The sequence below is a fragment of the Fundulus heteroclitus genome, chromosome 14 (assembly GCF_011125445.2).
Source record: "Fundulus heteroclitus isolate FHET01 chromosome 14, MU-UCD_Fhet_4.1, whole genome shotgun sequence".
Taxonomy (NCBI): Eukaryota; Metazoa; Chordata; class Actinopteri; order Cyprinodontiformes; family Fundulidae; genus Fundulus; species Fundulus heteroclitus.
Window position 1 is genome coordinate 4,698,163 of NC_046374.1, and position 22,237 is coordinate 4,720,399.

General features: G+C 42.0%; 1 protein-coding gene across 1 annotated transcript; it reads left to right on the plus strand.

Moving 5' to 3' along the window:
- The first annotated feature begins 3,741 nt into the window (after positions 1–3,741).
- On the plus strand, positions 3,742–20,944 carry sf1 (splicing factor 1). Its single transcript, XM_012850597.3, has 12 exons — positions 3,742–4,152; positions 4,932–5,060; positions 6,863–6,938; positions 14,353–14,505; positions 15,802–15,891; positions 16,031–16,214; positions 16,345–16,460; positions 16,577–16,684; positions 16,769–16,967; positions 17,623–17,836; positions 19,243–19,407; positions 19,818–20,944. The coding sequence occupies exons 1-12, from the start codon at positions 3,897–3,899 to the stop codon at positions 20,147–20,149; spliced, it is 2,022 nt and encodes a 673-aa protein (XP_012706051.2). The 5' UTR covers positions 3,742–3,896; the 3' UTR covers positions 20,150–20,944.
- The last annotated feature ends 1,293 nt before the right edge of the window (positions 20,945–22,237 follow it).

Sequence of the window (22,237 nt, forward strand, 5' to 3'; positions counted from 1 at the left end):
TCAACTCTGCTTGACTCCTATCCCAGGGTAGAGAAGAGCAACCTTTGTGCTAACTTATACCATGTTATTAATAAAGTAAATCAGTTAAAACTCTAGTCCTATATGATCTCGCAATAAAACGACAAAACAGTTAACTATAATAACCCCTTTATTAACTTTATAAACCCCAGAAATGGTATGAAAGTTGAATATGCTCCCTAAGAACAAAAGGAGACTACGTTATAGTTCCTGGTTATATCTGAGGGTCAGGATCAGCGTCACAGTCTCTGGCTGCTGGTGGTGTGTTCTAAGTACCAGAGCATGGTGGAAATTTGGTCATCGCTAAGCTGCTGGTCGCTGCTGAGCTGCTGGTCGCTGCTGAGCTGCTGGTCGCTGCACTTGTAGTCGGTGATGTTCCTGATGCTTCTCCACATGTCGTGTAGGTTGTTGCTGCTGAAGTGGTCCTCGATGTGCGGCTTGTATCTGTGCTTTGCCTTCTGGATGCCTTTTTTCAGTTCACTTCCATCCCTGCTGTAGGCCAGTCTGTCTCCACATCTGAAGGCCTTCATCAGCAGGGACTGCACCGAGTCATCCACCCATGGTTTCTGGATATGAAACACACTGATTGTCTTTGTGGGGAGGACAGCATCAGTGCAGAGGTGGATATAGAAAGTACAGATGATGTGGAGCTTTCTAAGTGAGCGCCCTCTTTAAATACAGTCCTGTCAGTGATTTCAAAACAGTCCTGTAGAGCTGAGCAGGCCTCTTCTGTTCAAACCTGGACGGTTTTTATCGCCGGTCTGGTTCTGCAGATCTGTGGCTTGTAGGCAGGGATCAGGTCTACGGAGATCTGGTCTGATGATCCAAAATGAGGAGCTGCAGCAGCTTTGTATCTCTCTCTGTCTCTGGTCGGGAACTTTAATGAATTTATGAAACTTGATCAAAGTCTCCAGCAGTGATCACAGCTGCTTCTGGGTTACTGTTCATTTCACCAGCGATAAAGCTGTATAGCTCCTCTAGGGCTTGCTTAGCATTGGCTTTCAGCTGGATGTATGCTGCAATGATAACAGAAATGAACAAGTTTAAATGGTCTGCACTTAACTGCTAGATATTCCAGCTCAGGGGAGCAGACGGTTCTGATCGCCTTTGTAGCTGTACACCAAGTGTTGTAGACGTTTATTGCTAGGTCCCTTTTCTAAGTTAGCTTTTAGCTGAGTGCGCAGGCCCGCACATCTGCCGAGACGTGTTTTACCTTTACACACATGCCGCCGTCTAGGCCCCAGGGGCAGGAAGAGGGGGGCTTCTGTTGTTCAGTGTGGCTCGGGATGAAGTCTACAACCCACACAAGTGGCTCAGATAGTGCAGCTCATCCAGGATGGCACGTCAATGCCAGCTGTGGCAAGAAGGCTTGCTGTGCCTGTCAGCGTAGAGTCCAGAGCATGGAGGCGCTACCAGGAGATAGGCCAGTACATCAGGAGATGTGAAGGAGGCCGTAGGAGGGCAACAACCCTGCAGCAGGACCGCTACCTCCACCTTTGTACAAGGAGGAACAGGAAGAGCGCTGCCAGAGCCCTGCAAAATAACCTCCAGCAGGCTACTAATGTGCATGTGTCTGCTCAAACGTTCAGAAACAGACTCCATGAGGGCCCGACGACCACAGGTGGGGGTTATGCTTAAAACCCAACACCGTGCAGGATGTTTAGCATTTGCCAGAAAACATGAAGATTGGCAAATTCACCACTGGCACCCTGCACTCATCACAGAAGAAAGCAGGTTCACACTGAGCACATGTGACAGAGGACAGAGTCTAAAGACGCCATGTAGAACGTTCTGCTGCCTGCAACATCCTCCAGCAGGACCGCTTTGGCAGTGGGTCAGTAACGGTGTGGGTGGCATTTCTTTGGGCATTTCCATTTTCTCACCAGAGGTAGTCTGACTGGCATTAGGTACAGAGATGACATCCTCAGACCCACTGTGAGACCACATGCTGGAGCGGTTGGCCCAGGGTTCCTCCTAATGCAAGACGATGCTAGACCTCATGTGGCTGCAGTGTGTCAGCAGTTCCTGCAAGACGAAGGCATCGATACTATGAACTGGCAAGCCTATTCCTCAGACCTGAATCCAGTTGATCACATCTGGGACATCATGTCTCACTCAATCCACCAACGCCATAGATTGTCCAGGAGTTGGTGGACGCATTAGTCCAGGTTTGGGAGAAGATCCCTCAGGAGACCATCCGCCACCTCATCAAGAGCATGCCCAGGCGTTGTAGGGAGATCCTTTGGGTGTCTGGTCTTACGCACTGATACCACACAGGAGGTCTTCCAAAGCTGCGCTACTCTCCTGCTACAGACTGATAAATGATACCACATAGCTGATCCACGCAGAACCTCCAGAGCCTGGAGCTGATGCCATCCCAACCTGCAGCTTTCCCTGCTTTGGTCTTTTGCAGAATGTTGCTCACCTGGAGTGTTGAGGGAGGCTGATTCATGGAGTCATCTGAAGCAATTTGTTCAATCTTTTCAATCCAGCATCTGAACATGAAGAGAGGACAGATAAACTGAAGACCTACCAACACATGATCGTCCACCTAAACTGACAGACAATGAGAGCCTCAGCAAGAGAAACAGCAAGGAGGCCCATGTTAGCTCTGGAAGCGCTGCAGAGATCAACGGCTTAGATAGGAAAATCTGAAGCCAGAAAAGAAAATTGCTGTTCACAGATTCTCTCCACTCAGTCTGACTGAGTTTCAGTTACTATGCAAGTTTGAAAAGATAATTCAAATTAAAAATATTGAATTTTCTGGTTGTAATGTCAGAAAAGGTTTAGGGAAGTGGTATCCAAACATTTTGCTATGAGGGCCCTAAACCGACATGTACTTATGGGCCATTAAAAGTAACCTTTAGTGGCATTTTTAATTTTTACCTGCTCAATAATAAACTCAACATTTTAAACAAAGTAGTCTTTATTTGACGCAGAAAAAGAATCTGTGATTCTTTGCTGATGCAAAACACTAGAGTGCTTAAATTAAATTAAATGTCAGACAAATGAGTTCCACATTTTTTGGGTCAAATGTCTTTTGAGTAAAAAGTCCTTGTCTATACTTATTAAACAAAATGGGTCATGGATCAGCACTTGCTGTAATTGTCTAAGATTAATTAATGGGGAGTGGGGCTGTTGTTTGGGGTTCTATTTGCTGCAAAATCAAATGAAAGCAGAAATATGGTAATATAGTAAAAAAAAAAATCTCTGAAAATTTCACAGACAAAATGAAATGTTTTTGTGTTTGCAGATTTGTTGTCGGGCACGAACGACAACATGCAGGAGGCTGCGTCCCCAGAGCCACAATTTGAACAACCCTGGTTAAAAGTTGTAAATACTTTTGCTTAGTGCTGTATGTAAACCCCTTGAACTTAGGGAGGGGGTATTTTACATGACGCCACATGCACATGTCTTGAAACAAAGGATTACTGTGGGATGTTTTTGTTAGAGGACAAAAAGGTTATGAAGAAAATGCTCCGATATTTGAATATTAAACATGTTTTCAGACTTAAACTTATCCAGTAGTAGGCATTTTAAATATCAGTAAAAATTAAACTGTTCGTTTTTCATTTCCTATACACTTGCTGGGCTTTTCCTGAGTTGTAATGAAACGCGTTTTCCGGTCACAGAAGACAGGTACGTAAGCCAATGACTTCTCAGAATAAGACTAGGTAACTGGCCAATAGCAATGCGTTTTATTAAGACGTGTTATCCGGGGTTGCTTTGTAAAATCCCGTCGGTCGCCATTTTGATTAAAGCATAGGCGCAGGCGCTGCGGATAACTCATTGGTTTACGCAGTTAAAATTAAATTATTGCTGAGTGAACGTGTGATTTGTCGATTTGAAGACATTTTAAAGGGCATTTTTGATTGAAAATGGCCACTGGAGCGAATGCGACTCCCCTCGGGAAGTTGCACCCCAGTATCGGTGCTAAACGCGGCTTTGATGCTGGGCCTGGTTCAGGCAACGGGTTAATGCCAGCTCCTGCTCCCCCGGCCTCGTTCCCTTCTCTCCAGGGCTACCCGGCTTCCATGCCCAACCCGGCCTTCTCCCAGGCGCACCAGTTTAATCCCGGGGCCAATTTTACGGCTCAGCCCCAACCGGCGGCGGGATCCGGAATGGCTAAGGCGGGTAAGTGAGTGAAACGCTGTTAGCCCCATGTTTTCGCGCAGGCTCCGCTGCAGCCCCGGCCTTCACGAAATGGAGTCCGCATCGAATGCTAACGTCTCTTAGCAAAGGGACTCTGCTGCCTGATGTCGTCACGCGCTGCTGTCCTCGTTTACTCCCAAGGGCCGCGCGCTTCAAAGCAAGCTTTTGCTAACTTCCTAAAACGAGCAGCTGGATTAAATGTTTTGTATTACGGACAGACTCTGTGACCCAGAAGTTAGCATCCGACGCAGCGCGTTAGCACCGTGTTGTGGTCGATAGTCACAGGGTTCTGGACGTCTATGGTTCGAAAACCCAAAACACCAAGATAGTTTCCTTTTACTCTGCAGTTATTATGGAGTTTTATTTCTTATTCTTATTCTTCGTTTGTGCTGCGACAACGTGCATCGTGGGTGGATATAGGACGTTGAGGACCTTTTAGAACAATCTGTCCATGTCTCATAATCATCTCCTTGAATTTTGGATCAGTTGATATTTCTTGTGTCGGTTCCAAAAAAAAAAAAAAAAAAGAAAGAAAAACGTTACTGTGCAGTTTAAATTGTGCTCACCTTCTTCAGGACAATCAAATGTTTGACTTTTTTCACTTGTTCAAACAATCCTATCTCCTATATATTTTATTTTGTTTTTTTGTGTCTGTGTGCTTTTAACATGACATCTTTTGGGGTTCTGTTGATAAACAAACAGAGGGTTGGTGTTTATCCTGTGGCATAACACTTTGACTGTTTGGGATTTTATTTTGGTAGACTTTGGCCAAAAGAAAAGGAAAAGGAGCCGATGGAGCAGTGAGACCCCGGATCAGAAGACGGTCATACCGGGAATGCCCACTGTCATTCCCCCGGGACTCACCCGAGATCAGGAGAGAGCCTATATAGGTAAATGATAATTATCTCCCATCAGAAATTGCTGTAAATGGTATTCATGTGATGCTTCATTAATTCTATTTACGGTTTTTGTTTTCTGATGTCACAAGTTTGTCTACTGTTTCTTGTTTGCTGAGTTCCCAACAGCTGGAGTGTTCCAGAAGTGCCTAATAGAAGCCTTAACTCACAACTTAAATCCAAATTTAAAGAAAAAAAAAACCTTTTCCCCCCCATTGAATAAAATGGTGCTTGTCCCATTTTGCTGCAGCTGTTGAGATGAAGCAAAAACTCCTGATTAGCAATAATTGGTATATGTTGATGTAAGATGTTCTGGTTATTTCTCTGCAAGTGTTCTGCTGTGTTCTGTAGCCTTTTGGTTTGCATACCATGGGACACCCATTAACAAGAGAATACATGGTGGCAGATAGATGCTGACTGCTGATCTGGGCACCCAGCAGTCTAATGTGCTTCAAGGACCGTGGGACGCGTGTGTCGTTGTGCCGTAAACAAATGGTTAACATGATAGTGGGAGAAAGTAGGCATGAGGGCTGATCAAAATTTATAAAACCTGAGAACATCTGTTTATATTGAACTCCATTGAACTATAGAAACCCAGAACACCGTAGTAAGGAACGCATAGATGGGGAACTTATTGCCTTTTTAACAGCAGCACAGCTTATTTCATTAAGACTAAAATAGTGAATACAGATGGTTTTGCTCAGATATGAATGTTAACATGCAAACTCAACACAGCAGACCCTGTTGGAAAAATGCAGACATATTGAAGGAAAAATAAACTAAAGTGAATTTGTTGACTTCTCGGTCGGCTAGCGCTGCACGTTCAGTTTAGCTCCAGCTTCTACGTAACCGGCTCCCAGGAGAGAACAGCCCAAACATTTTACCCGCAGGTTCAGTGTCCACGTAGGAACAGTTTTATTTGTCTAATCAGATGGGTCCCTTGTCTCTAACTCTCGTTAACTCTGTCCTCTCGTTGGTAATGGTTGTTCCTCATTGGTATGTAAACATCCATTTGTATCCACCCTTCCTTGTCACACTTAGTTTGGTTTGCTCATTCAGTAGATCCCCTAAAACAAGAGTTTCAGAGTGAAATTGTTGTTAACATCAAGCTACAGGATGTGTATCCACCTCATTAACTCAGAATAATCGCTTCAATGATGAATGAATCTGTGTTCAAGGGGATACTTCTTTCCGTTTCTCATAATGTGCATGAAATGTCTGATCTCTTCTTTTCTTCATTGCCTCCTGAATATGAGACGTGTCTTTGTGTCACAGCAGCCCCTCAGTGTTAGATCTGTGGCGTGCCAAAAGTGACCCTAATCCACTGTTTTGTTATTGAAACTTGCAAAACAAATTGACCAAGTTTGTCCTTAAAATGCCTAAGCTGTTAAACGGAGTGAAGCTGTGCTCATGGAAGTCCACCTCAGCCTTGTTTGAAGTATTGATGAGATGGCGGGCATTTTTAGGAATCATGGTTTCATCATTTGACATGTGCTCATGCTTAATCATTGTCGAGGAAACGGTTGGTTGTCTATAACCCTAATTTAAATGACCTCACAGGCATATTGATTGATTACAAAGTGTGAGTAGACCAGAAAGGACTCCAGGTTTCTGCTTTAGTCTTACCACATGTTTATTTGATCTCCCTTTTTGTTTAACAGACTCACCAATTGTCTTTACTGCAGTAGTGATTGAGACTTTGCTCTCTGAAGTGCAGAGTGATGTCTCTCTGATGTTGCTGTGGTAACCACATTTCTCTCCATCCTTGTTTTCTTTCCTAACCTGAATTCTTCCAGTCCAACTGCAGATTGAAGACCTGACTCGTAAACTGCGTACAGGAGACCTGGGAATCCCTGTTAACCCTGAGGACAGGTTGGAAAAGATTAAACCCTCGAACAGTAACACTTTCTCTACCTTTTGCCTATTTGGAAGACTGTTGACTGTTATATTTTATTTTTTATTTTTTCATTACAAACATTGTTAGTTTTATTTTACATTAGTGTTAGCTTAAACTATTTCACTAATTAGCTGCTTCCTTAAAGTGACAGTGTTTAGAGGTATTGACTTGTTTGAGAGCTTAGGTCCAAAAGGTGATTTCAAGTACTAAAGTGTAAAATTGTTCACATCACCAGTATTACTAGATTTTAAAAAGTTAGACTTTTTATCAGTAGACTAAGGGACAACAGAATTGCTTTAAAAATCCACTTGACATCTGTTAAACGGCATGGTTACAGATTTGAAAATGTCTTGAATGAAGTAAAAAAGTATCTATTTCTTAAAAACTGAAGGCAAAGTTTAGGGGGGGCATCAAGGCAAACCTCTGGCGTGTGGCATACAGGAAAGAATGTAGAGACAGAAATGTAATCTCAATAAGATATACGGTGGAAGCTCTGAATACAAATTGAACTTGTTGGAGAACCTGATGGATCTTTCAAATTTTGTAAAGACATTTGATTCTTCATTGAAACTACTGATGTTAAAATGGTTATTACAATCCTTTACCCACACCCATCATAGGGCGGTCTGTATCATACATCATTCTGCATGAGGTCTATAACCTACCACAACGCACAAAAATTAAAGCCTGGATTTTAAAAATGTTAAGAAGCGGTCCAGATCTACGGACTTATTCTACGTGAGGCGACCGCTTTATCCGATTGGTGCGATGAGTTGCACAATTTCCTAGAAGGGACACGCCCCATGATGATTCTGGAATCATCCTATCGCAGCAACAGGTGAGCATATTGTGAGAGGCGTTCATGGACAGCTCCCACTATTGGTCATCACCCTGCCAAAGACCACCTAAACAATCTTATTTAAAGGAAAAATTTGTATTTGGAGTTTCCACTATATAACAAGACTATAGTTTTATAAATCCTCATGTAATGGTAGGGAAACACTAACTGCACATGCTGTTTCCTTCAACAGCAAACATATTGAATCACAAAGGGTTCACCTTATAACTTTAATGCACTTCAGGAAGCGGTTGGCAACAGTATTTCCTCCCATTGTTAGCCAAAATTCCAACTTTTAAACGTCTTATTCCAGTTTACACCAGATTGAATAATGTTTGCTCAGTAGAGACAGTTTTAGCCGTGTCGGCTGATGCATTAGGAGCGAATGCCGAAGTTGGCATCTGATTTTGTTGTCTGAACCAAAGTAAAGGGCCATTTCACATCTTAAACTAGCTTTGATCAGCTCTAGTTCAATATCTGACACACTGAGACTGGCCCAAACTACACTGAATTATTCTTTGCTGCATAGATATTCTCTACAACAGTGGTTCTCAACCGGTGGGGCGCGCCCCCCCGGGGGGGCGCCGACACTCTCCCGGGGGGGCGCGAGTAGGCTACAGGATGGGAGTGGAAAAAAACTGGAAAAAAAAAAATTGCACTTTTTTTTTATCACTAAACTACTTTCATAAAAAGTTAAAGTTTTGTATATACATAACTCCTGAATAAAAATTAAAATGTGTTTGGACTGATTTAAAAAAAAAAGTTTTGAACAAATTTGATTGTTTTGTCGATAGTGAGCGCAAATGCAGGTGATAAGCGGTTTTCATCCGGGTTTTTCGCGCATGCGCGCCGGACTGGAAGGAAGCTGACGAGTTCTCGGCATATTTTTCTTCTTTAGATAACGTATCACAAGATCGTTTTAAGAGTAAGTTGATGGTTGATGGTATCATATTGCCAGATTTATACAGCAAAAGCCTGAAGGGACGGAGGGAGTCTGTGAAATGCTGGCCAAGGCTTGTACGGCGACATAGCTAGTAGCTTAGCTGCCTTATAAACACGGCAGGCAATACACATGAGAGAGCATGGAACCATGAACCCACTGGACGGCTAAGAATTATTTTATATCGGGGCATAGACACCAGCAACCCCCGCGACCCCATGAGGGATTAAGCGGGTCAGAAAATGAATGGATGGACGTTCAGACATGTTTGTTTAACATCAGAAAGCGGACACACAGCAGATACACAGCGCTTCAGCAAAGAGGACGAGCCGCCCGGTAGGTTTAAACAGACATTGTTCACTAAGGATTATTTCGGTGTTTTTGTCCTATTAATCCTTTTCACAGACTCATGCCAGAGGGTTTGCATACATTGTACATGTATGTATATTTAAAAAAAAATCGCCGTAGTTAGCAGCTGTAGTGCAGACCGCGGTGAAGTTAGCTTGACATTGGACATTCAACCTCCGCGGAGTCAGCGGCATCTAGCTCACGGTTGATCCGGTTGAAGGACTCCGATTTCGGCTAGCGTGTCTCAGCTGCTCCCTTCTCCCATACGCGGTGGGACCGTGAATAAATCTGATTTGATTTTTGTTTCTCAAGAGTGCTCCGCTGACGCCGCGGAGCTTGAATGTCCATGTCAAGCCAACTTCACCGCGGTCTAGTGCCGGCCAGAAAATAGCGCTCCATACTTGACCGAATGATTAAAAGGTCCGAAAGAAATGGGATACATTCGTAAAAGAAACGCAAAAGGACTGGATTGCCAGCAGTGACAAAAGTGTTTTATGTAATTCACACTTCACAAGCGAGGATTGTGAGGGGTACTTACAATGGAGCATGGGCTCTATGTCTTGGGCAGCGTTAGATATAGTCTCCTCAGGTTCACCTTGTTCAAACTCCGTTTCTTCATATATTAATTTCTTATCTGAGTCGCCGATGCTTGAGGGGGAGTTTGAAGATGTATCAGACATTTTTTTAATTTATTTTTTTGTACGTAGAGTAAGAGTTATTAATAAAATTGAACAAATCGGTAGCAAAAGACGTAGTATTTGCATGCACGGTACTAGTTCTGTTTGTGACGTCGCATTCCGGAACAACCCGAATGCAGAACGTTCGTGCTCTTTCGCTTATACAGCAAGTTTTATCAAAATTACTTCCAAACGGCGCACATAATTCACATATAATATACATTTCTTTACTCTGGTGACTATTTGAATGCATCTGGCAAAAAATACGTTCAGTCCAAGAGTTAGACTAGTAATGATAATAGGCCAACTGATGATAATAATAATAATGATAATAATAATAACAACAACAATAAAGCATGTAACCTCATAATTATATAGCAATAGCCTTGTAATAATGATAGGCATATACTACTCATATTAATAATAATAATAATAATAATAATAATAATAATAGTAATAATAATAATAATGCCTGCAAGCTCACATTAGAAGTCTGGTGCTACTGCCAATTATAGCAATAGCCTAGTAATGATGATAGGCCTACTGATTATGATAATAATAATAATAACAAAAAAAAAAGCATGTAACCTCACAATTATATAGCAATAGCCTAGTAATGGTGATAGGCCTACTGATGATAATAATAATAATGATAATAACAAAAAAAAAAGCATGTAACCTCACAATTATATAGCAATAGCCTAGTAATGGTGATAGGCCTATACTACTCATAATAATAATAATAATAATAATAATAATAATAATAATAATGCCTGCAAACTCACATTAGAAGTCTGGTGCTACTGCCAATTATAACAATAGCCTAGAAATGATAATAGGCCTACCTACCGCTACTGATGATGGTAATAATAATAATGTGGGCCTAAAAATAATAGCCTAGGGCTATCTATCTATCTATCTATCTATCTATCTATCTATCTATCTATCTATCTATCTATCTATCTATCTATCTATCTATCTATCTATCTATCTATCTATCTATCTATCTATCTATCTATCTATGCAAGGTAGAGCGGGGCGGGGGGATGGGGGATCTGGGCGGGGGGCACTGGGGCCCCAACTGCAACGAACCAGCTTTGGGGGGGCCCAGCTTGCAAAAGGTTGAGAACCCCTGCTCTACAACATCGTTTTTGGATGTGTGAAAATGTGTCTGCTTGGTGTTGAATAATTGAGTCTAGTTTTGATCAGCAATCTTTGCAGCTTTCTTGCTTGAGCCCAAAAACACAAAATGTGTCTTTTTTGTGATTGTTTTTCATGGTAGAATTTAACTATTTTCAGGTCCGGCCAAAGTGTTTCAAGCTTTGAATTAGACATGATCAAAGATTCCTCACAATCGTAAAAAGCACTTTACTGCTGTGACTTTTAAAACGTGTTTAGACAGTCGCAAATTCGTACACAAATTTACAGTGAGTAGTTATTGAGGCTATTGGGCCATTAGTGAGTATATGGAGCGATTAAAACCCATCAGTTCAGAAATAGAAGTACCTGCAGGAAGCGAGGTAGGCAGGCAGAATGAGGAGCGATCTTTACAGATTAGTCACCTACTATAGTAAATTGGTGCAGCACTAGAGATGAGGGTTCAGTACCAGCACACTCACCATCCATGGTTTAAGGATTTGTTAGTGTCCTATAATGATGCCATTTAACCCATTTATTTCAAACTACTACAGTTTATTCAGCTTTTCCTTTGTAGGTTCACATTCCTGTTAAACTTTGCTACAAACAAACTGGCTTCAATTAAATGAATGGATCTTTCAGGCTTTCTGAAAAAGGGGTTTCTGGAGAATTTGACTACTTAGCATCTCACCTCCAGTTCAGTAGTAACTCCTTTTAAACCCTCAACCTGGGTGAAGAGAACTTCAGGCTGTCCAGTAAACAAACAACTCATCAGAATGGTGCCAGGACCAAAGCAGTTCACAAAAACAAGCTCCAGTTAAAATATTACTGCAGTTTATGCAAACACCATTTTCTAAAGCTATGTACTACACCAAAATCAAACAGTGGTTTAAGTTTCTACACGACTTGCCTTTCTGTCAGTCATGCTGGACAAACACATTTAACAAGGTTTCACTTTTTAGTACATAACATGCTATGGGCATTTATGATGGATTGACCCCACTCTTATCTTCAGTGTAGATGACCACAGATTTCTGTTGTAGATAAGTGTAGTGCAAATGTGACAAGGTGTAAAAAATTCTTAAGTTCTTTGCATGAATTGCTTTGATATTTTATGAGCTGAGAATCATTTTAAGAATTAGAAATTCCTGCTGGTCATGGCACTGATCAGATTGGCCATGGAAGCTGAAGCAATCTGTTTTTATAGCAAATGAGATGCCAGGTTAGACATTCTTTGTTTATAAGCTCTCCAGAGAACCCCCATTAAAAAGCCTTAACTATTCTTTTAATGGTAATGATTGTGAAGCTCTTGACTATAATGTGAGGAATTGGTGTAACATTCTACCACACAGTGAAGTCTGGCTGTGATATCCGCTGTAAAAACAAGACCTAAAACCTTGAGCCAACCTCAAAGTGGTGCGCCCACAGAAAAATGGAGGCAAACAAAAAAGGGAAAAAATGTCTAAAAAGGTTTCTGAGGCAAAATAGACCCTCAGGATCTCAGACATATGACAGGGATAGAAAAGGTTGTAGGTTTGAAACTATTTCATGCTGAGACACATCAAACTAAGGCAGAGTAGAAGGCAAACATGGCCCATGAACAACCAATGTAAAGGTCTAAGCCACATTTCTTCACCTTTTGGACAGCTTATTATATGTAGACAAATTTAAACCATCCCAGAAATCTAGCTCTATTTTATTTATTTTATTTTTTTTTGCTGTCAACAATTCTTGAAATAGAAGACTGAGAAAATGGAAAGTTATTCCTTTGTTGGGAGACTGACTAAACAGTTTAATGTATTATTGAAACTGAGGAAAATAGTTTAAAGGAACTATAAAAAGATTCAGTAAAAGTTATTAAAAATGTAGGACATGTTCATCTGTTTCATTCTTGGGTTTAAAAAAAAATCATTGTGTTTAAAGATGTAGTTGAGGTGACTATCGGATCAAATCAAAGGGTTTGGGATGTTTTCACCTTTTTATTGGATTATTCCTTTGTGCTTCAGATTTGGCCACAGCATTAATGTTGGAGCCACTTGTATTGTCTGCTTTCTAGAGCTATGGGACCTAATCAGTTTGCTACATGTCTAAAGGGTTTCTGTTGAAACAGGATTTGGCAGAAAGCTTCTTGAATCTATCATCTTTTGGGGTAAATGGGCTCACATAATTTGGCTTTTTGGAAACTTTAAACTTTTAGTTTCTTTATTGCTGATTCTGTTACATTTTGTCATTGAGTTCATAGCAAGTAGGATAATTTATTACAGAGCAGTGAGTAAAATATGAACTAATGATTTGTCGCTGGTCATGTCAGTTTTTTCCTATCATGCGCCTTTAAACAGTTCCATGCAGAGAAGGCGGGCTGCATTCCACTTTTCCCTCTGGACTCTAGAGATCTGGAAGAGAACGGCCAGAATTGCACTGGTTTAGAAGTGGCCGGCCTGTAACTGAGGGTCATAAGCATCTGTTTTTACAGGAAGTGGCTTGACCTCAACAGTGTGTCCACTTGACATCTGCTAGTTAAAGCCACTTGAACTTGCACACTGTGTTAGTTTCTCAGACATTTCCACAGCATCCAAAATGTAAGAAGAACTGCAGCAGTCCAATGAACCATCCCCTTGTCTAACGTAAGAGAAACGGCTCGGGAGATGTTGCAGGTTGTCACCGTTGGAAGTTTGAAGTTGAAAGGAAAACTTTTTCCCCCCCCAACTCTTCACATGGACACAAAAGTTGCTCTCTGTTAGGAGAGTATAGGAACATGTGGATATCTAATCCTAATTCCTTTTCTCTAACCCAAATTACCCCACGTCAACCTAACTCTTTTTCAAGTGCAGGGCCTTCTTAACACACCAACACAGGTTTTCGGCATCCCAGGAGAGGTTCGGCCCTCTACCACCACGTCAGCACCAAGCATCTGTCAAAGCCAGCGACTCTGTTTAGGATTACTGATTTTACTTTGGTTTTTAACCTTCATCTGTACTTTATTGTGGGCCAAAAATCCTGTGTGCAGGTGTAGTTATGACCTTCTATATTTTAGTTGCAGGGCCACTCAAAGGTTTGGGCAAAGCTACCCATTAGTTTTTAATGAGTGTGTCCAGACTTGAGACTGGTTCTGTTTTTTTTTTTTTTTTTTTTCAATCTGTTTCTTCTTTTGACGCTCCATTTTACTGGGTTAATTACCTCTAAACAGTTCTGGTTGCCGCCTTCGTACCCTGGATTGAATGGCAATGGACTCTTAACCATTTACATGTTGGTGCATACTTCCTTCAAATTAGTTTTGCTTTTGCACTGACCACGAGTCCAAATAAATCTATTAAGATGCAAATTGTCACAACATTGTACTTTATTAGGTCAGTCAGCTTTAGGGAGCCTGTATGGTTGTAGATTGCAGTGCTTCAGCTTCTAGGAAGGTGTCATTGTTGTGTGTTTTGTATTTTGTCTGCTGCTTGTAGGTCTCCTTCTCCAGAGCCCATCTACAACAGTGAGGGCAAAAGGCTGAACACCCGCGAGTATCGCACTCGAAAGAAGATTGAGGAGGAGCGCCACTCCCTTATCACAGAAATGATTGGTCTCAACCCTGACTTCAAGCCTCCAGCAGACTACAAGTATGTTATTATATTCATCATTTTAAAGCCACTCTATCCTAAATCCCAGGACTGCAAAGATCTTATCAGTGCATGTGTTGGAAAAACTAAAGCTCTGTTTTTACTCCCTCCTGAAATCGGCAACACTCTCTTTAAATCCCAGCTGAGAACTCTGTTTAGCTCTTATTTTGCTCCTTTGTATTTCTTACTGTTTTATTTATGTGACCTTGTGTGTCCTTTTAAGATGCCTTTTAAATAAAACATATTGTTAAAATGCAGAGGTACATTTTGTTGGGTTTTGCTGTAATTGTGGAACTAAATCATTAACATATTACTTTTAGAAATAAAATGAACAGCTTCCTGATTTCATAGAGCTGTTAGCAACAGCTAAGCAGGTCTTTAAAGCATTAACCATACAGTAACACGTAGGTCTGTTGGTGCTGGATGTGAGCTGCTGCCTGAAGTAGAATCCTAATTCTTGGATAAGAGGCAGCGATCAAAGATTTTTGTGGCTGGTTTCTCCTCTGCTTCTACACATTTTTAGCAGATTCCATCTACTCTGTAAGAACTATGAAAATTTCTTCTACTTGATGGATAAAATGAAACTTGTCTTGTTAATTTTTCTTGATATTTGTTGCAGACCCTTACCATAACTCCTAAGAGTCCCAAAAGGCTACCAGAGTTTCCTATTCCAACAAACTCCATATCATAAATTTCAGCCTCCTGTTGTCTGCTGAAAGTCCCTCTCTAATACTGAAAATTAGAGTATTTTCCCTTTGGAACCACTTGCACACTGTAAAGGGTGTTTTGTGACCTGCTAACACCTGGGCGTGGTACGAGAAAGTTCACATTGATAAAGCCACATGGCAGAACATTGGCTGAACCAGGGTACCAACTATTTTCTCTATCTAATCAACTGTTGGACATTTCTAAATTAATTTTTTGTTTTTACTTCCCAGCGGTGCGGTGTAAACCAATAGCTCAATAGAAAGTGATTTAGTAATGACTAAAACCATGCAAAGACAACTGACCAAATGCTCTGTGTTCCTGATGCTGATCATAGGCGATACAGCTATTCATCTAGTCCCACTCTGACACTTGATTAAAATGCAGTGTTGTGGATTCATTCTGTGCCGACCAAACTTAAAGAAAAGGTTTTAGTGTGTCAGACGTCTTGCGTTGAGGCGAAACGTTTCATGAGTCGTGTATCAGCTGCATCCCTCTCCCAGAAAGCTACGCACCATGATGTGAACCATGGTTCACATCCTGTGAAACTGTCACTTTCTCTCTGTGAATGTTTTCATGTGTGCCTTTCAGGCCTCCAGCCACCAGAGTGAGTGACAAAGTGATGATCCCACAAGATGAATATCCTGAAATCAACTTTGTTGGTCTGCTGATTGGGCCACGGTAAGTTGGACCTGATTGGTTGGTGTTGCTTGCTTTACAGACCTTAGCTCAGTTGCCTAACAATCCCTGTGGGTGAATAGTAGATGCTTTTGCAGGTAAAATACAGGTTTTGTAGATTCTGATTTGTTATTGTTTTTAGTGGCAACACTCTGAAGAACATTGAGAAAGAATGCTGCGCTAAGATCATGATCCGAGGAAAGGGTTCTGTGAAAGAAGGGAAAGTCGGTCGCAAAGATGGACAGATGTTGCCCGGTGAAGATGAGCCTCTGCACGCCCTGGTCACTGCGAACACCATGGAGAACGTCAAGAAAGCTGTGGAACAGGTTAACTTTTCCATCATCACATTTACTCATGGGACTGCCATAAGATTCCAGACGTTTGGCGTCCATGATTGTCAAGTCGTTTTGTGTGCTTTTAACATGTTTGTATTAATGAAGACAACTGTACCGACAGATTCGCAACATCCTGAAGCAGGGCATCGAGACCCCAGAAGATCAGAATGACCTACGAAAGATGCAGCTGAGGGAGCTGGCCAGACTCAATGGCACGCTGAGGGAGGACGATAACAGGTCTGTTGCAGTCTGAGTGGTGGTGGTCACCTCCTATACCAGCCTCGTCTGCTGTGTCCAGCATGTGACCCTTCAGGTTAAGTTGGCACCTCTGAAGACAGATTGTTTGTTTGTAGGATCCTTCGTCCTTGGCAGAACACTGAGCCGCGCAGCATCACCAACACCACCCTCTGTACCAAATGTGGTGGAGCTGGTCACATTTCCTCTGACTGCAAGTACACCAGGTAACCGAGCAGAAGGTTGTGTGTTTACTACTACTACATACTACTTGCAGAGTTTTAAGCAGGGTTTCCCGTCTGGTTGTGCAGCACCTTTGCAGCCCAGAGAGCAACAGGTGGAGAGCCGCCGCAGTCGGCCCAGGACAAGGCTCGTATGGATAAGGAATATCTTTCACTCATGGCTGAGCTGGGGGAGGCCCCGGTGCCAAGTTCTGGAGGAGGACACTCCAGCAACCAATCAGGAGGTCCCCGATCCTCTGGACCAAACAACAACAACCAGCCACCTCCGGTTAGTTTGGGACACAGGTCCACTCTGGTATATCCTCAGAGAAGTTTGTTACATTGACTACCGTATTCTTCAGACCATAAGGCACATCGGATTATAAGACTCATTAAATGTTCTTCCCAAGTGTGGAATATCACTCCGTCTCTCCGCGTACACCGCTCTCTCCTCAGAGGGAGAGTTGTCTGTCTCTGTTGGGAGGACAGAGTAGTTGGACTACACTGCCCTGTTTCTAACATAAGAACAAAATAAACGTAACTTTTATATTGAATTAACTTACTAGGTTTATTGTTGCTAGCGTGTAGTCCAGGGGAAGGCTGCCTTTACATGAATGCACTTCTATTTTACACATTACAGTCAGGCAGTCCTGTAGACAGCTCAGGGGTCTGATCAGGTAGTGACACAGTGTACCGTAATGTTCTGGATATCCATTGAGTGGAGCGGCTTCTTTGCTTACCAAAGTCATACTTACACATTTTAACAGATTTTTGAGCACATTGTACCACATAAAATCAGTGTAAACACAACAGTAATTGTATGTAAGACATAGATTTTTTTATTTTATTTATTTATTTTTTTTAGAAAATAAGGATTTTAAATGTTCCTTATAGTCCAAAAGAATATGGTAGATTTTTATATTTTTTTTCCCCCTGTCCCACAGAACCGGCCTCCCTGGATGAGCTCTGCTCCTACTGAGAACAGGAGTTATCATGGAATGGGAGGGCAGACTGGACCTGGAGGCCCACAGAACTTCCCACCCCCTATGCCCAGTATGGGAGGACCACCTATGCCTCCAAACCCTAATGGCCTGCCTCCCCCTTGGATGCAGCCCCCTCCACCTCCAATGGGCCAGGGACCTCACGGACACCCAATGGGTAAGAAGTGAGCCAGGATGGGTTTAGGACTCGCATCCTCTTGAAGACCCCTTAAGCTCGGTCTTGTTTGTGTCCTCTTTTGCATTAGTTTCTTTCTGTGATGGCATTTTGTATATGCTGATTTAAAGTTGTGTATTAATGTTCATTAATCTGTCAATAGACTGGTGAGCTCTTAAATGACACGTTTTTTTCTGCCTCTTGCTCGTCTCGTGTAGGGGACCACTGAAATAACGATGGGAATGGGATCAGAATAAAGATTAAAAACTGAAATTATATCACATTAGATTTTGTGCATGCTGCCCCACTTCTTTTGTGGTTATTTTTGTTGAATTGGGGTCAGAGAACTAAATGCGTTCTGATAAACAACTTTAAATCAGGAACTATTTATTAGTCAAACTCTGTGGTGAAGCGTTTCTTCCCTCCATGCTGAGAATTTGTTTTTGAAGCTGCAGCTGAGCACCTACTGCTCGTGTTTTCCTTTATTGCAGTGAGAGGATCAAAGGGTTCCACCCAGAAAGAAAACCGAGCCCATATAAATGTTACATTAAAAAACAAGCCCAGAAATCCTCATACATGCATATTTTCATCCTTTTAACAGTGTCTGAAAAGTTCTTTGTTGCTAATTATACATTGACTCGACTTGTATTTATATACAAAGCCTATATATATATATATATAAAAAAAATGAAAAATCTGCTTCCTTGTTCGTGAAGAAAACAGTTTGCATCCAATATTTAAATAAAACTGTCAACTTTATTGGAAAATTAAAAAAAAAAAAAGTTGTTTTAATTTGTAGTTACCGAGCTCTCATTACCCTATTTTCCTTTGACAAACCAGATGTTGGTGTTCTTTTTCCTGTTTAATACGATTGCATTTGTGGAGCTTGACCTGGGTGAAGTCTGATGGAACGGAGCAGAAAACCTGTTCCGTATTTTGATGGCGAACGACGGAGAGCGTGTCCGCTGACGATGACGTTCGCAGAAGTCACGGAGAATGTGCAATGGTTGTCAGTAACTAAAATACCGTAGTTGCTCCGTTGGACAGATGAACGTGAACGGAGCGCTCATGGAGGATGTGGAATTTGGGGGTTAGAAATAGAAAGCAGTCGGGGCAGCTCCTGGCCCTTTGGGGTCTAGCCAACTGACGGGAATATTGAAGGCACCCTCTGCACAAGCAGTAACCCAAATTTAGATGGAAATTTCTTGGTCTTAGCTTATTTATCCAACTCTCTGGAAGTGTTTCCTTATTGAAGATACAGCCCTGGCTTCCATGCCTTCAGAGTTAGTTTTATTTGAAAAGTCTACCATAGAACATCAACTGTTGCGTGTATTTCAGGTGATTTTTCTCAACAGCACCTTTTTAATTATAGGTTTGGTTTATTTTTTATTTTATTTATTTTCATTTAGGTATGCTCCCACCTCCAATGAGTATAATGCCACCCCCACCTCCTCCCCCTGGGAACCAGCCGCCCCCTCCACCTGCTGCCGCCCTGCCACCATGGCAACAGCAGGCCCCACCCCCACCTCCTACCAGCAGCATGGCAACAAGTACACCACTACCTTGGCAACAAAGTAAGAGTTTACACACCTTAGTCCAGCTTTGTGTGGCCGGGATATTGAGAGGATGCAAATGTTTGATGCTTATTATATACACTTCTCTATAATGGACAGATGTACGTTTGTCATTTAATAAAACAAGAGTGTAGGTTAAATTATTTGTTTACATATTGTAAACAACGTTGTTTAAGTTCATGTCTGATGAGAGCAGCTCAGCTGTGGGGAAAGTGTTCTTGTAAATAGTCACCTCTTGGCCATGATCTGAGAGGACAGGCCGCTGATTGGTCACTGATGCTATGTTCATGTAGGTAGATGGTTTAGACCTAATGGAGTGCTGGTTTGTTAGCAGCTAATTGCCTGTGGAACCACAGAAGTTCAGTCAGCTCAGCTGGGTCTGATGTCACACTGTCCTGATGTTTTTGCAGATACCACCACGACCTCCAGCCCTGGCTCTGGAAGCCTGCCTCCATGGCAGCAGCCCCAACAGCCAGCAGTGTCTGCGGCCCAGCCACCCCTCCCCATTGGAAGCCAATCCATGGTACCACCTCCCCCTGGAGTGCAGCCCCCGCTGCCCCCGGGAGCCCCCCCACCCCCACCTCCTCCACCTCCAGGCTCTACCGGCATGATGTATGCCCCACCACCACCCCCACCACCCATGGACCCTTCTAACTTTGTCACCATGATGGGCATGGGGGTACCTGGGATGCCGCCTTTCGGCATGCCTCCTGCTCCGCCTCCACCTCCTCCACAGAACTAATCCTGCCACAGAGAAAGTTTCACACCCCTGCATAACATTACACACCAGCTACCAACTGACTGATGCTTCAACCCGAGCGTCTGAGTACTCAAAAGAAAAATGTATAAAAAGTGCTCTAATTTTATTAAATCTGTTTTGTTGCTAAAACACAAATTTCTGTTCACACAGATTGTAAAGTTGGTGACCCTGTTTTTAAAGTAAATGTGTGGATGTGAACAGTTTCCACCAAGTGTCAAAGTTTCAACTGTTAGTCAGGTTATTGCTACACTGAGTTCATCAGAGACTCGACTCACAGTTTAAGTTCTGCTCAAACATCTCAGCGCTCAACTTCCACTGGTTTTAACCTGTTGAAGCTAAACTTGCATGGTTCACCGGAGACGCCTCATACTCTTGGAAGTGACGAGTTTATATTTCTGTCTTGGCTTTGAGCTGAGGAAGATAAATATTTTTGTAATAAGTGAAGTGTGTGTTAGTTCTGTAAACCATTTGTAGTTCTGAGGTTGGTTCTGAAAAGGAAAGCCCGGTGTTTTGTTAGGTTCGGTTCACCAAGGTGATCTGATATAGCGTCCTGCTAACTTCTGGCTGTCTGAGGTCCTTCCAAGAATGTTTCTGGGTTTAGCAGCTTTGTGATCAGAGGACGAGCTTCAGTGTATTTTCTGTTGCTTATACAAAATGCTGAATAAGACTTGTCCCTCAGGCTTTGAATGATTTTTTTTTTTTTTTCTGGCATAACTCTGTTCTGAATGAAAACCTGTTGAAACCCTGCTTGGTTTAGTAATAAACGTATCAAAGTCACCTTTTTGTGCCCCTGGTTTGTCTTTTCATCCTTCTAAGGTCCTTTGTTTGCTTGCCAAAGTTTTGTTTCCCTTCTAAGGATCCCTTGGCTGCCTTCCTGAATGTTGTGTAACATGGCTTTCTTTTTTTCTTTTTTCCAGCATGTTCTGTCTGGCTGTGTAGCACTTAGAATTGCTGTCTTAATGCCAAAGAAAGGCCAACAGCATTACTGCTTTCACCATAGTGCTCCACTTTATTTATATATAAAAATGCAAACACTCACAGGCCACTTTATTAGGTACCCATATACAACTCCTAATCAGCCAATCACATGGCAGCAACTCAGTCTTGACCATGTCTACATGCATTATCTGCTGCAGTTCAAACTCTGAAAAATGTTTCTAGTACCTTGTTGAATCTATGCCACGAAGGGTTCCAACCCGGCACTGAAGATGCTAAAAATGGGGAAAAGGAGAGTACAAGATGAAGTCCTCGGAGTCTGCTTCTACACCTGCAGAGAGGCTTCTAAAAAGAAGCAAAGCCACCATGGTTTTCTACGTGTGCCTGCACCTTCCTTTCATAGCAAATGTGTTCTTTCAGTTTGAAGCACTTGTCTCCTCATCAGGTGTCAGCCTAGATTGCATTTAGGACTTTTATCACTGCTATGTTTTTAATAAATTATTTGACCAAATAGATCAGTTAGAGGGGCTGCACAGTGGTGCCGTTGCCATGCAGCAAGAAGGTCCTGGGTTCAAGTCCTGCCCTGGTCTTTCTGCATGGAGTTTGCATGTTCTCCCTGTGCATGCGTGGGTTCTCTCTGGGTACTCCGGCTTCCCCCCACAGTCCAAAAACATGACTGAATTGGTCTCTCTAAATTCTCCTTAGGTGTGAGTGTGTGTGAGAATGGTTGTTTGTTGGTTTAACTGACTATGTACCTGATGTGTAAATCCATTCAATAGACTAGATTATTGAACATTTTTGTCTCAATTCATTAAATGAAACAGAACAAATGTACACACTGTTTTCAAACCTTTATTTTTAGTGATTTTCTGCTTCAACCTAATGAAAACATTTAAGATTAGAATATTACACCAGACCAATAAACGTATTTATTAAAGAAATGTGAGGTCATTGAAAAGTATATTTAATACCTGCTTAAATATTTTTGTAGGTGTTTTTGATCTGACAAATCAGCCTCATTAGGATGTGTATTCTCATTTATTGAATTTGACTATTTGTATGCATGGTGTATGTGACAATTTATCGTCCACATCGTATAACCATGAGGCAACCCTGCAGCTAATGCTAAATTCT

Bases quoted from the DNA above. Each gene is read 5' to 3' on its own strand.
- sf1 (XM_012850597.3), top strand. From the start codon at position 3,897: ATGGCCACTGGAGCGAATGCGACTCCCCTCGGGAAGTTGCACCCCAGT. The intron at 5,061-6,862 runs GTAAATGATAAT...GAATTCTTCCAG, and splicing joins TCAGGAGAGAGCCTATATAG to TCCAACTGCAGATTGAAGAC. The intron at 15,892-16,030 runs GTAAGTTGGACC...TATTGTTTTTAG, and splicing joins GGTCTGCTGATTGGGCCACG to TGGCAACACTCTGAAGAACA.